This window comes from Abrus precatorius, unplaced genomic scaffold (genome assembly GCF_003935025.1).
Source record: "Abrus precatorius isolate BTA unplaced genomic scaffold, Abrus_2018 Scaffold2, whole genome shotgun sequence".
NCBI lineage: Eukaryota > Viridiplantae > Streptophyta > Magnoliopsida > Fabales > Fabaceae > Abrus > Abrus precatorius.
In genome coordinates, this window is record NW_020874362.1 from 12,461,360 (window position 1) to 12,476,312 (window position 14,953).

The window sequence follows — 14,953 nt, forward strand, 5'->3', positions numbered from 1 at the left end:
AAAATTTTATGGTATTTATATCTTCTAACTCTATTTTTTCTTTAAAAATCTATTAAAAAGATAATTAAAAATATTAACAAAAAGTGAATTCATCAGTACCCATTAATTATTTTACCCGTTATCATTTCTATGTCTATTATACAATTTATCACATTTTAAATAAATAAAAAAATAATTTATCTGTGCTAATTTTACAAGCATGAAAATGATAATTGTTTAAATTTTAATTTTAACTATTCTGACTAATTGCAAAGGAAGGAACGGATTAGTTTCCACCGTCGCTTCTCTCTGCCCCTACAAACTCGTTTCCTTCTTCTTCACTCTCTCCGCCATTCCTAAACTCTTGAAACGAATCTTCATCCCAATATATTAATTGGTAAAGCAGCTACTTTGTTCTATGTTTATACCATCTATGAATGAACTCGCTTCCACGTTTTTCAGGAGGCTCACCTTGCTAGGGTTGGTTTTGGGCCTAGTTAGATCTCATTAGTAAAAATTAAAATTCAAACCCATTTAATCGAGTTCAATTAAGCCATATTCGTCAAACATTTTTTTTCCTACTAACTCAATCACCAAGTTAATATATATATTTATAGTTTTAGTTTCTTAAAAATATTTATAAAATTTTAAATTAATGTTAAAAGATAAAGATAATTTTTTATTATACACGTATAAATTTTATAAAAACATTATTGAAACAGAAATAATTGGGAAAAAAAAAAGGCGAAAAACAAAAGTAAGCTAGGTTAAATTAATTTAAATTTATCAAATTTAAAAGTACATGATCAAATATCCAACCCAATAAGAATCAGATACACATATTACGTTCTGATTTAACCTAAATACGGGAGCCAACTTTGAAGTTAAGATCAAGTTGAATTGATCGAGTTCGTAGGTCAGTTTGGATTCATAATTACTTGCAATGTTAGAATAATCTTTTAGGGTAGACATTTTTTAATTCACATGCAACTAATGATTTCTCTATATACATTAAAATGCGTTGAATAGTGCTTATGAGAAATAACTGAATTTTTCAAAAGTTCGTTCAACAAGTTAGTGAAAAAAAAAGAAAAATTGACAACCTAATCAGTGAATCCTAGGCCCTATTTTCATAGCTTTCCACATGTCCTTGAACTTCTAAGTCCCAAGATTCTCACCAAACTATGGAAAAAGAAAGTAGTGCCATACATTCTGAAGTTAATTAAACAATATGTTCATAATATTCACATTCCACCACTCACATATCTAAGTATATGAAGTTTAGAATCTAATACATTTTGGATATTACCGCCAAAGATGTATTCGCCACCTCCATTTCTTTGACAAGATGAGTAAAAGTTTATATATATTGGCCATAGAAGCCCAAAAATCAATTTCACACAGATACTCCCCCTCCTCCCCACATGAAGAAAGCCCGAAATCCAGCTCTAGCTAGACTTAGATGGCTTTACTCCATGATATGACAAAAAAGTTACATGGGTACAAAAGCCAAAACCGGGAGTATAATTTTCGCCTATAAGCATGAAGCATCACCAGATGACAACCTAAGCTTCATACATTATATTTGTAGCATCCAGAACCAAACCATTGCAATTGAAGAATGAAAGAGAGATAAAGGGTAGTGCACTGCCCAAACAATTGAATGGAACACTTCCGGATTAGCATTGGTAGAAAAAGAACTTCATTCATAAACCACATCATAACATGTCCATCCACCCAAGGATACTGTCTTGAGAACAAAAATCCAAATTCTGCAAACATTGAGAATCAGAGGATGTTATTGAATTCGACAATGCTAAATAAAAAGTAGAGTCGATAAGGGTGATCAGATACTTACAGAAAGATCAAAATCTGGAGGAGTATCCAATTCAAGTGTATCCAGAACAGAAACTCCACATGATACATTATCATTTCTGGCCATTTTATTATCATAATAAGCAAAGTCATCAACATTGGTGGAGTCCGTTCCAAAATCATTGAATAGAGCAGACGAATCTAATATCTCCTTGCACAATAATATGTCATCCAAATCAGCATATTCAGAGCTTTCCACTGCCTGTGATTCACCAGCCAACCATGCAGCGTTGCCTGTGTTGTCTTGGTCTTGAATATTAGACAATGGGGCATGTGATTCTCCAGGGATAGTCTTGGTATCCTAGTTCACAAAAAGTGAATTGTAGAGATGAGCCAAAGAAGGTAGAGGGTACAATATAAATAGTAAAACTAAACTACTATATTACTTCTATAGTACACTCATTACTCATTACTCATTAGCACTTGAATAAATTTAAGAGAAAAATCAAGACAGATAAAACTGTTTTCTCAAGCTGGCTTGTTTCTGAGGTAGAATATTAGATTTGATTTCTCTTTCCCATTTAATTTTTCTACAAGATAAAGTGATATTAACAATCATATTCAACCATATGTATCACACATGTAACTACCCACCTGGACAAAAGACAAAGGCACAGTATCATTAACAATATCATCACAATCAACACATTTTCCTGCATGATGCAGACTGGGGGGATTTGATTTAGGAGTCTTTGGGCTTGTTCGCAATGTTATATTGTCAGGATCTTCAGCCATTGGATTCTCTTCACTTTTCTCAGTCTGCTTTTGCTGTTGATAAAAAATTTTTGAAACCACATATTCTCCTTCCTTCTCATCTTCTTTGGTTCCTAGATGGTATTGATGCCTTACCCAGTTAGATTTACAGCGCTTGGACCCATGCTTAGCTCTTGTATAAAGAACCATGATCTTCTTAAAGCCCTTCTGTACTCCATCTTCTATTACAGCTTTGGTCTTGCCAGTCTTTTGCCAGCGCACATGCTCTTCAGTCAAACCATGATGATCAATCTTTTGACGCTTCCGTTGACCAGTAGCATACGCATTGATCGTTCTGTGGAAGAAGTGAACATAACTCCCATCTTTCTTAGCACCTGAAAAATAAAAGTCATAATTTGGTTACACAGTTTCAGCAAAAGAGCCAATCTGTCCATAAACAAATTCAATAGCCAGTACATGTAGAGTTAGTTATAAAATAACAATTAGCAACCATTAAATTTTTTGGGCAATCATAGAATCCTTCCTCCCCTCAACCCCAATCAGTGATGCATTAAACATAGATATACAACAACTAAGTCTTATCTCACTAGGTGAGGTTGGCATGGATCGGACAATGCCATTGGACTCGGTAAAAAACCAAATTTTCAGAATTCTATTTAATCAAAAGGTCTCTATTAATAACTTGTCTAAAGTTCTTTTGAGTCTCCCTTGACTCCCCTTTACTAGACTAAGAGTATGCAATCCACTCTCCTTACTAGCACTTCTAAAAGTCTTCTTTGCACGTAATCGAACCACTTTAGACAATTCATCTATAAATTAACATATTTGAATCTTGAATAGATTCAGGATCAAAGGGGGGTAATTGAGATTTGATGAACTTAAACTTACAATACAATGGATGACATTGTTTTCTATTTTCTTTTTTCAAACATTGATTTAAAAAGACAAAGCATTGTGCACTAGTGATAAACTTACACTAAAAGAAAAGGGTCAGCGAATTCTCACCTGGAAGATTTTCTGGATGTAAGTAGCAAATACCTTGGTCTCCTTCCAGTGTTGTGATAAATTCATTGATAAACACGTGTTGCTGTGTGTTCCCAACGCCACACTTTGCCGCTAAATGTTCTAAAAGTTCTACATCAGAAGGATCAAACTTCACACCCAGAGGAAAGCCAGGCCACTCAGTAGAAATCTACAGGAAAAGGAATATTTCTAATGAAACATCTGCTATCATTCAAACTCAAGCTAAACATTTAAGAGTTTAATCTTTGTCTAAAGGTAAAGTTTGCAAATTTTTCCACAAGCACATTAAAACTTGAATTAATTGTATGCCACTAGAAAAAAAAATGTATGGTAAAGGATCAGGAGAATAAACAAACTCAATACTAACAAAGAAGAGTTCTACTGTGAGAGCTGAGTTTGCTTCTCACATTACAGTAATTTTAGTGTAGGTATGAATTTGAATAAGCAATAGAACATAGAATGAATATAATGTTGAATTCTAACATACATCACTGTTGTCAATATGATAATAACAGTTTGGACATTCACGATATGCCCCACAATCCTTGATTTGATCAGTTGAAGATAGAGTATTGTTTTTCACTTTCTTTGCAAATCCTCCAATGTCAATAAGCCAGCTCCTGTAAAAAAAATTTATCAAATATAGTCCAAATTCATCAGTCCATAACAAACATAGCTGAAGAATTTTAATACATAATTACATATAGTTATAGAAGGACTTCAACCAAGCTTAAAAAGGAAAGGTGTTGAAGAACCATATCAGCTATAGGTATATAAGCTATTAAGCATCAACAATTCAAAAGAAAGACTCATGGAACTAGTGCACTGGAGGATAAATGAAACTTAAATTTCTAAGATGATTTAACAAAAGTGAATCAGATTCTTTTCATGATTAAAAGAAAAAAAGAACCCAGTTATTTAAGAATGTCAACCACATAATTTTCATGCAGAAGTGACAAAGTACAAGGGAATTTTGGAACAGAACAATGTGCATTGCTATGATTCTAGATGCAAAACTAGAGATACAATACACAATATACTCAAAAAGCTCTATGATAACCACATTAGATCCTACTGCTCATTAAACTGAAAATAGAGACATAAGGGCAAGGTGCAAATGAGTAGTGTTATGTAGTGTTCTTTAATGAAATTAAACAAAATCATTAATTTTTCCCCACCAAATCAGCCCAAAATAATACCAATATTTATTTATATATTATAATATAACCAGGAAGAAAACATCCACCTTTACATGTGTTAACACCAAACAAAATATGCAAACACAATATTCAACAGGATGTAAGAGTAGATCATTCAGGGAGCAAAACCTATACATATATAACAACGCAGCTCAAAATGTAACTTCTTTTTATCTACATCAAAGTTTGATGATTCTTGTTCATCACCACTTGAATTACAGGCCAGCCACATATTTTCATTGACATAATAAGTAACTTTGAAACTCCGTCATGTAAATCTTCATTACCACTCCACACAAACACGATCCATTCACTAACTCAGATGGGTGTGTTCTGCACTTCCAATTAAAAAATATCCCCAATCATTGTCCAGCACTTACAAACTGTCCCCTTCCCACAATGCAAGAATGCCAGCCATACCAAAGCCTTGTAGTCCAACTAAAGCAGCAAATATTTTATGAACTTACAACAAATTGCCATTTGGCATTGGAAGCTATAGCGATCCCATTGTAAGTGGATTTCTACTGTAAATGGAAATATGAATTTAAGTACTGATTCAACACAAGTTAGTTTTCGTAATGATTCAACACAAGTTAGTTTTCTCCATTGTATCTTTTATCCTTATCTCAATAGTCTCTACCGCTAATGCTCTTTGATGCAAATAAAATTCCCCAACACCATTCACTTAGTGTTTCTCTCATTCCCATTCTTACACACAAACCCCCAAAAGGGAGTGTCATAATACCCACAAACTATCATTTCAAATATTGAAAATAAATTAATAAAATGTCCATGTCAATCATCAGCCATCATCAACCGAAAAAAAAAAAAAAAAAAACTCAAACCATATTACAGTACCACACAACTTTTTTTTCCCCAAAACTCAACCATGTTCGAGTCACACGAAGTTGAAGGGGCTAGTTGGAAGCAAGAAAAAAAAACAAACAGAAGAAGAAGGTTTTGAAACACAAAAGCTATAGTAACAAAACGTGGCTTTCCAACTTAAGAAACGAAAATAGTGGTTGCAGTACGCGAAGCTCTGATTCAACGCTCACCTAGCCATTGTATCGAAGAAGTGCAAAGAAGATGCATTCAATTGAAAGAGAGAGGGAGACACAAGTTCAGCGTATTCAACTTGCACTACGATTTTGGTTTTTGTTCAGTCGGCGAAGGGAAAGCGACAGTGTGAGTGAGCGGGAAATTCCAATGTGGGGGTATGTTGGAACTGCTATGGAATAGCCTCCGTTTCCGAACCTGTGCTTTGTACAAAGTATTTTCCACGGAACCAGGAACGAGCCTCTGGTTTGGATGGGCCTATGGTTGACCAAAGCGAACCCGAGCCTGTGGTTCGGATGTGGAACTTCGAAAACCGAGTAATTGCCCATGTAGCAGCAACCTTGCTCCTCAAGCTAAAGATGTTAACGTTATTAAATATCCTATTTTCCACTTTACCCTTTATCATTTTTCGTAATGACCAAACAAATGATGCTAAACAAGATTTCAGCATAGCTTTAGATTATATTTTTTTTTATTTTTGAAGAGTCTTGTTGACGAATGAATAATGTTACCTATATAATAATTGTTATAATGTATTTTATAAAAATAAACATCGTTATTTTAAGAATAAATATGATAAGAGTTATTCCGTCTAATTTATATTTATTGTTTATTTAGTTTTGCGTTCAACTTTTTAAACACTCAATTAAAAGAATTTTGTAATGTATTTAATAATTTGTTTAGCCCATGTTTCAAATCAGAATACATTCTCAGACCTAATTTTAACAAAATTTACTTTTATAATAAAAAAATACCTTAAATTTAATTGAAACAGTAATTGAATAAAATAAAATAAATATAAAATTAAAATTACAAGCATTTACTCTAAGACACGCTTAATCCACGAGTTAATCAGAACAAGTTGAGAAAATATAAATGTAAGGTTACAACTCATTTATGAGCAGTAAACGAATTAAACATCTTCTCTCTTCAATTTTTTTATGTATAAAAACTAAAATTAAAAATGCCTAAAAGTAAAAATCTAATATTAAAAATAAAAAAAGGAAAAATATTGTGAACGTACTAAACCTAAAAATATAATAAATCGAAAGGACATGTGGAATCTTGAAGGAAGAATGTAGGTATTATTGGTCAAATTATTTTCTCTAAGGTGGAAAGGGAAATAAGTCCCATTGCCTCAAAATGGTCCTTCTCTGCATTAGTCATACGCTCTTGGAATATTGTCCATTCTTTATTACACCTCTCTCTCACCTGATGCAAAAGCAAACTCTAAAATCAATGCTTTTATAATAGATATGGATGTGAATTAAGCACATTATTATTAAACCATAATTCAGTTGTGCTATGAAGCAATTCATACTTACCCCTTCCCATGGTGCCCTTCCACTCTCTGCTTGCCCCTATTGAAAGAAAACCACACAATCCATGTCACAAGTACTTTTAATCATGTTATTTTAATAGCCTTTGAAATAATATAGAGAGTTATAAGTTTATTTCTACCAGCTGATATTTACACCCTTAACTTTAAATTTATCCAAACTGAATTTGAATATTTATATGATAAAACGTTTGCCTTATATTAAAAATATTTATAAAGTTTCATTTACCTGATTCCCAAGTGAAGGAACACTTTGGTGGACAACCCACTGAGTATCAACCACTCCTATTTTCGCATGAGGAGGCTGCATCCAATCAAATCAATGGATTTTATTAGGTACAATCATTGCAAAATTGGACATTTAATCAAAGAAAGATAAATTACTAACATCCACACATCTTCTGAGAGCGAAATCAAGACCCCATCCATGAACTAGGTCGTTCTGTAAAGCAGCATATGAAAAACAAGTAAGTTATGGATTCATTGTGCTGAAAATAACAACAAAATACAAAAAATAAGCCATAAACCTGTATCATGTGCCACACACAACGCCAAGCATCTCTGGAAAATACAGGAGCCATAATCTCAACAAATCTGCGCATTTCAAATATCAAAACTATTTCAGATATATATGATCCCTTTAGAAGCCCGCGCATGACAGTGGAGAAAGCAAAGTGCATGTCATTAAGAATTAATTGCATGTTTGGATGGACATTAAATTTACTTAAGTGTGGATTCATTCTCATGTTATAAGGTATAGTTTTACAATCAACATGGTTTAACATGATTATCAAGATTTTTCAAAGACACACTAGGTGGATGTTTGGAAAATGTGCTGTACAAGGATTTTTTTATTGAATGGCAAAAGTTTAAGCACAATTCCTTATATGTTTCGGGTATTTTTCTTGGATCAAATTTGAGTTTCACTTTACAACTAATGTTAGTCTTTAATGGCAATCTTTATTGCATGGATAACTAAGGAAAAACTCTAATTTTAATCAGAGGACAGTCCTAAAAGTACTTAAAGACTGCCCTAAAGTTTTGTCCTTTCAAAAATTTTCTTATGAAGACAGAAAAAAAATAAGCTGATTATTTCTTTAAAATAAATTGAATCAAGCATGCACTGAATCCTTTAGAAGTCAACGTTTGCTTACCCAGCACAGGGTGGCAAATGTGGATCAGGACACCAACCAATTCTTTCCTCAGTTTCCCTGCAAGAGATTGACAAATATAATTTAAGCTAGAAGATGGAATAATTAAATAAATGATTAAGCAATAACGATAGTTTAATGAAGGATATCCTGCAAACTAGAGATAGTAGAGTGAGGAAATTTCCAAAATAAACCAATACGGAAGACCCAAAGTTTTTATTTTTGAGCACACATGCACAAAGACATTGTTTGATACATGTAAGTACTCCCACTTAGCATGAGTGGACTTTGTCGTTGTTGTTGATGATGACGATGAATATGATGATTAAACAGTAATAACATACATAATACACAAAATCAAAACATATAAGAAAGTTATTCACTTACTTATGGACTTCACCATTATCCCTTCTCCTTGTCATCTGCCATGTGAAACTACTACTGGGGTCTATTCCAGGCTGTGAGATCTCCAAACCATGCTTCCTTACCATTTTTAAGTACCTGGAATAAAGAGTTTTTATTGAAAAACTTCCACCTACATGATTCCCACTCTACAAGGAATGGTTGTGATTTTAGATACGTACTCTTCTGCATCAAAATGCTCCATACCCAGATCCTCATCCCAAATGAAGATGTAGTCATAAGGAGCCACAATGTCAGGGTGCAGGAAACGTTTAGCATACCACCTTAAACACAATTTGATGTCAAAACTAGATGAATAGAGGCCTGATAAATATTTGTCACAATTTATAAAATGGAACCCAAAATGAAGCCCTGCAAGATCCACTACCAACCATTTGGTTTGCTTCTTGGCACTGATATGAATCACTCGTTTTGACCATTCAAACTTATCCCATTCACTGGCTCGTCCATCATAGTGAAACAATACAACGGTGAAGTTTTCAGAGAACTGTAATCTCAAGTCCAAGAGTCACATACAGAGCAAAACAAATAGGCATTAAGCAATTGGCTGAATGAGCAGATGGCAATCAGTAACTGAAGACAATCAAAGATAGATTGATGCCGGGTAGAAACAGAAATGACCTTTTTTATTGCAGCATCAATATTGTCTTTCTGCTCCAACCCAACAGTAAATGTTACAAGATACTTAGGCTTAATACTTAGGTCCTGTATGTGCCACCTCCATCGAGAAAAGAGTCAGATTAGAGAAGACAAAATTGTAACTCAGAGTCATAATAAAAATCAGAGAAATTTCTGTTGTCAATATCAGGAGCATTCATATGCAGCTTATCATTGTATGAGTCCATCAATACCATATGAATGCTTATTTAACAAATTGTCATTTGTTTGTTCTCAGTAAGGAACTTGCTCAACTGTGAACTTCAAACTTACTTGGCAAGCAACCACATTAAGTTTCAATAGTTAATGCTTAAGCACTACAAAAATGTTCGTTTCTTTGTTATGCTTTGTGTTCAGTCAGCTCACTAAAACGAATCTAAAGTCACTTTCTCAATAATAGATTCAATAATTTGACACTATAGCAAACACCTACACATTTCTGTACGGTGAAAAATATTTTTTCATTCAACTGCATGTTTTATATTAAGGTTCAGTGAATATGCACACCTGATGGGGCAGGCCCCACAACCGATGAAGATAGAAATCTGATTCAGATTCGACAATTCCAGGGGGAAGCCTTTCTGCCCCTCGAGGATTTGAAGGAACCCAAATCTGCATCATAATCAAATATACCTATTCAGACCCTAAGATTGTAAAGACTAAGAACTCAAAATAGTGTATATCTCAAATTCTCAAGAATACAGTTGAACACATTGTTAAGAGAGAACAAAGGGAAAAAAATGAACAAGAGAAAGACTAAAAAGGGAAAAAAGAAAGGATATCAAATATTATAGAATTACTTATTTGGAACTCAATACATTCAGTATTTATAAATCCAATGAAAAGAAAAAATCCATCTGAATCAGTCTTTGTTTCGAGTATGTAATAAATTAAATTAATTTGCAAAATGGTAAGTGATACTGAATAACATATTTTAAGCAGTAAGTGCTGATAAATTGTTATCATCTACATTCTAACTGAATAATTCAACCAACAGAGGACACATGTTTTTCCAGCAAAACAAACCATATTACCAAGCAAATGTGTTTTCTCAAATTCTATCTGTCGGGCAGTAACACTCTTAGGCATCCCTTTTTGTAAAGTAACCATAATATCATGGTAAACTCAGTAACAAATCTGAAATGGATCCAACTTTTGCTAATTTCTGAACTAAGTAAACATATCACCATTAGTTCACAACCCTGTGTCTTGGCCATGAAAGACAAGATACAAAATGATTTGTGAATTTCTAGAAGTCTATATCAAGCCAATCTTTTGGAAGAATTCGATTTGTGAATAACAACAATAATAATATTGCTTGGCCAGTCCACTCCCATCTCCATCTCCCCCAGAAAAGAGGAAATGGAAAATTAATAAGAATGAGATTTGGTGAAACATTTAGATACAAGTTCGATCTAACAAGAGTAGAGAACCATACCTTTGTCTCATTTAATATGTGAAACTCATTGGACGTGCTTCTTTCACCCCTAAATGAAGCCCAAGCATCCCAAATAGACTTGGTTGGAACTTTTGAGTAATTGTCCTGAACATATGTGAGATCAATGGATGGGAAAAGGCTGGATGGAAGATTCATCTAACAATTAATATAACGTGGGACAAAATTCATGAGTGTTAGTCACTTGACATGCTATGAAAGTGTAATTTAATGATATGATGAAAGATCATACACCTTAGTTAATGATAGTGTTGGAAATGATACTCCTATAACAAAGCCAAAAATAACTCCAGCAAAGGTTGCTATAGTGAGCCTCATTGCTTCATTATGTCTTTTTATATTTCCACTACTGACCAAATTAATAATAATAAAAAAGATATATCAGATTCAATGCAAATTTCTTTGCTATTTCTCTTCCTAGGGAGAGCAAATAATGCCATGAAAGAATATCCAAGTCACACCTTCTAATGGGAATTCCCATAGTACTCAATATATTTTGAGGTATGCGCTCATTGAGTATGCAGGATGTCTTTCCTCTGAAAATGAATGGCCAAATGATCACCCCTGAAAGTGTAATACATGTTATAGACAGTAACCGTTTTAAATATCACTTCTGACATATATAACCATATAACAGCACCATCCTAAACTCTTATAGGTAACAAAATCGTTTAGCAAAACTTATCAGTTTCGTAAATCAATCAATTTCAATATATGACTTTTACCCTCACAAACCAGGATGAAGCTTATGAGGTAGCAATTTGCATTATTAAGCACTCATCTAAATCTACTAAACCTGTACTAACTTTTTTGAAAACAAAACCTCGTGTCAAATATTCTCCTTTTGTCATATCTCAAGTATTCCAAGCCTGTGGGTCTGGCTCAGCTACCATTAGGTTCGGTTTCCATTGTGAGTAATTCTTTGATGACAAGCAAATTTGCATGAGTAACACTTTTTATCGAGTACCCACAAACAAAAATATGAAACATGGTACTCCCTAAACAAATTAAAAATAGTTTTTGAACAACTTTAGAGGACAACTTTTAGTTGTCTCTTTTACTTTTTAGGTGTTTAAATGAATATATGCAAAAAATAATACGCAATGTCATGATATCAAATATAAGTTGTTCATATAATAGAACTCTAAAAAATCAGGACTTAGGAAAGGCAAACACGTGACTTCAACTAAAAGGACCGAATAAAACATACACGAATGGGGAAGCGAATTAAGCAACAACCAATGTACTTTTCATGGATTGAATTTACAGAGGGATATTCCAGCACAACCATAATTAAGTGATAACAATAATAATAAAATTCCTGTATTAAAAGAATAATCATGAGCGGAATGCAACATACCCAGATGAATTGCGGGCACGTAATTGGTGTTGGGAGGGACGAGACAATATGGGAGAGAAGAGAGAAATGGAGAATGAAGAGAGAGAGAGGTTAGGATTAAATTTAGTTTACGATGATAATGATGATGATGATGTTGAAGTTGTTATGTCATGAAATTGTTGTTTGATTGATAGTGTCGTAGGAGTGCAACCGTCTCTCGATGAGGCCGAAGAAAGGAGACTTGGCAAATCAATATGGCATTGGCACAACACCTGCAGGGACTCTCACTGTGGGCCACCACCCTCTCATTGTCCAATCATTTGCACGACCTCGTACCTTTTTCTTTATTTTTTGATGTTATCAAGGTTGTTTAATGTTTATGCTGCTTGATGTACCCATAATAAACACACAATTTTTATAACTTCAATTATGAGATTAAACGTTTAATACTTATACATTTTTATTATAAAAGTTTCATAAATATTTTTTAATAAAATTTTATTATTATTAGTTAGTTAAACTCAATCTTAAAGTAGAAGTTAACATTCTTTTAAAAAAATTATTATCATTTGTTTTAAATGTTTAAAAATGATAAATTTTACTGCAAAGAATGGTAAAATAAATATTACATTCCTAATAAAAATTATCATTTTTAAAAATTTAATTTTTCCTAAAAAAATTAATTGAAAAAGTATTTATTATAATAAAATATAAAATTTAATATTTGTATGTATTTGATAATCTAAAATATTTAATTAGATTAGTTAATATTTTATGGGTGATTAATCGCATATTAATAATTCTAAAAGAAGTCACATTAATAATGTTTATCCTTTTGCCTCCGTGTATTTAGAAAGTGTAATGAATAGGAGTAGGATACCGAAATATTTATCCTCTTGTTTTTAAGGATAAAAATAGGTTGAAGTACCTAATAAGAGTTTCTTATCCTAACCTTCTTAAAGTCTAACCCGACTTGACATATTTAAAACATATTAAATTTATAATAATATATTAAATACTTTTATATAAAAATTATTATATAATATTATATTAAATAAATTAAATTTTAAAATGAATAATATCTTATATTAGAAATCCTAATCTTTTTCATTAGAGTTGAAGAATGTCCTTACTACATACCTTTTAAGAGAGAGAGCACTACTTGTTGGAGTCTTGTGCATCATTGTTATTTGATCTATCTTATACCCATAACACTAATTTGCATTTGCATTGTCTCGATTGCGTTTATCGCTCATTCATATCATTCATCATCTTTTTGTATACTTATTTATATTATATTATATATATATATATATATATCTTTTTCACTATTTTTTTCTTTTTTTATTTTATTTTTAGGTTAGCAAAATGTCTTTTTCAATTGAAAGCAATAAAATAATTTTTTTTATTTGAAAGTCTTAATACAAAGTAAACCATTAAAAAGGCTAATAGGATAAAGTAGAATTTTAAAAAAGTCTCTACGATAGATAATAAATTTTTCATCCTTTTATATCAAAGCGACAACCAAATTAATCCACGTAACATACCTTAATCCTCTTTATAGGCTGATACCTATGTATGTTGTGTGTGTAAATCCTTTTTCCATTGCAAATAATTTTTATGAGAATTAATGAGGAAAAATTCTAGATGCCATCCAAGCTTACATTTCACACGTAGTTTTTTTTTTTTAACAAATGTTGATAAATACAAGTAAAATATAAAATTAAAAGAATTTTAATTTAGATAATAAAAAGTATAAATTAAATATAATGATATTGGTATTTAATTTTTCATTTTTAAAAAATTAAAAATTTAATTAATAGAAAAACATTTTAACAGAAATCCCTCAATTTGGTTACCTAAAGCTATATGTGTCATTGTGTTAGTCTCTCAAAAGTTTTGTCATTAAGTTTTTAAAAAATATTAATTATTAAGTAAATTTCTAGAAAAGTCTTTATAGAAAAAAAAATCATCTTAAAAAATGAATATAATTTCTTTCATAGATTAAAAAAATATTTCTCTATTCTTTTTAAAAATTCTTTCATTTAACTTCTTTAAAATTTAAGATAATAAATTATTACTAAAATTGTATTTTTATATTAAATTTTTTCTATGATTTTTATCTCTGCTTTAGTCGTTTGTAGGTCAATGGGTGACATTTTAGATTTTATTTCTTGCAAGTGGTTTAACTTATCATTAAATAGATCTTCAAGATAGAAAAATATAAATTTTTTTAATTTATAAGAGAAATCTTATTCAATTTTAAACTGATTTCTTTTTACAATTTTTTTAAAAGTTTACTTAAATCGGATCTTAATTTTAGTAATTGGTCTTCAAAAGTTAATTTTATCATTACTTTAGTCGTTTGTAGGTTAATAGGTGTCATTTTAAATGTATTTCTTGTAAGAGGTTTATCTATTTTTATTTATTTTATCAGCAACAATAGAATTTTTATTAAAACTAGTACCGGAAGTGCCAAAAGAAATATATCAAAATAAACATAATATTATTATAAAGTGTAGCTACCGGAATAAAGAAGTCAAAATTAAAAGAAAGAAAGTCAAAGGGAGCAAAACAGGATTTTCCTGGCTTAGCCTAGCATGTGGTTGAAAGCTAGTAACACTTGTACCGAGCAATATGTATTATATTACAAGTACCAACATCATTATGAAATTCTCGTGAATGCGAACTCAATAAGCAAATATTGCAATGCCCAATCATACCTACAAATGCACCCTGCTG

General features: G+C 31.8%; 2 protein-coding genes across 2 annotated transcripts; both read right to left on the reverse strand.

Annotated features, from left to right (window-relative positions):
- Positions 1 to 1,697: 1,697 nt before the first annotated feature.
- LOC113859476 (SUPPRESSOR OF GAMMA RESPONSE 1-like) lies at positions 1,698 to 6,252 on the reverse strand. The gene is made up of 7 exons (XM_027492241.1): positions 6,045 to 6,252; positions 5,171 to 5,228; positions 4,079 to 4,211; positions 3,574 to 3,760; positions 2,449 to 2,942; positions 1,838 to 2,155; positions 1,698 to 1,751 (listed from the first exon to the last, which is right to left on the reverse strand). Exons 1-7 carry the CDS (start codon positions 6,250 to 6,252, stop codon positions 1,698 to 1,700), a joined length of 1,452 nt encoding a protein of 483 aa, XP_027348042.1.
- Positions 6,253 to 6,875: 623 nt separating this feature from the next.
- On the reverse strand, positions 6,876 to 12,305 carry LOC113858182. The gene is made up of 15 exons (XM_027490693.1): positions 12,233 to 12,305; positions 11,334 to 11,436; positions 11,107 to 11,218; positions 10,855 to 11,010; positions 9,924 to 10,028; positions 9,381 to 9,464; positions 9,131 to 9,246; positions 8,921 to 9,022; positions 8,724 to 8,837; positions 8,340 to 8,396; positions 7,713 to 7,779; positions 7,574 to 7,627; positions 7,415 to 7,489; positions 7,172 to 7,207; positions 6,876 to 7,058 (listed from the first exon to the last, which is right to left on the reverse strand). Exons 2-15 carry the CDS (start codon positions 11,351 to 11,353, stop codon positions 6,939 to 6,941), a joined length of 1,218 nt encoding a protein of 405 aa, XP_027346494.1. The 5' UTR covers positions 11,354 to 11,436; positions 12,233 to 12,305; the 3' UTR covers positions 6,876 to 6,938.
- Between the last annotated feature and the right edge of the window lie 2,648 nt (positions 12,306 to 14,953).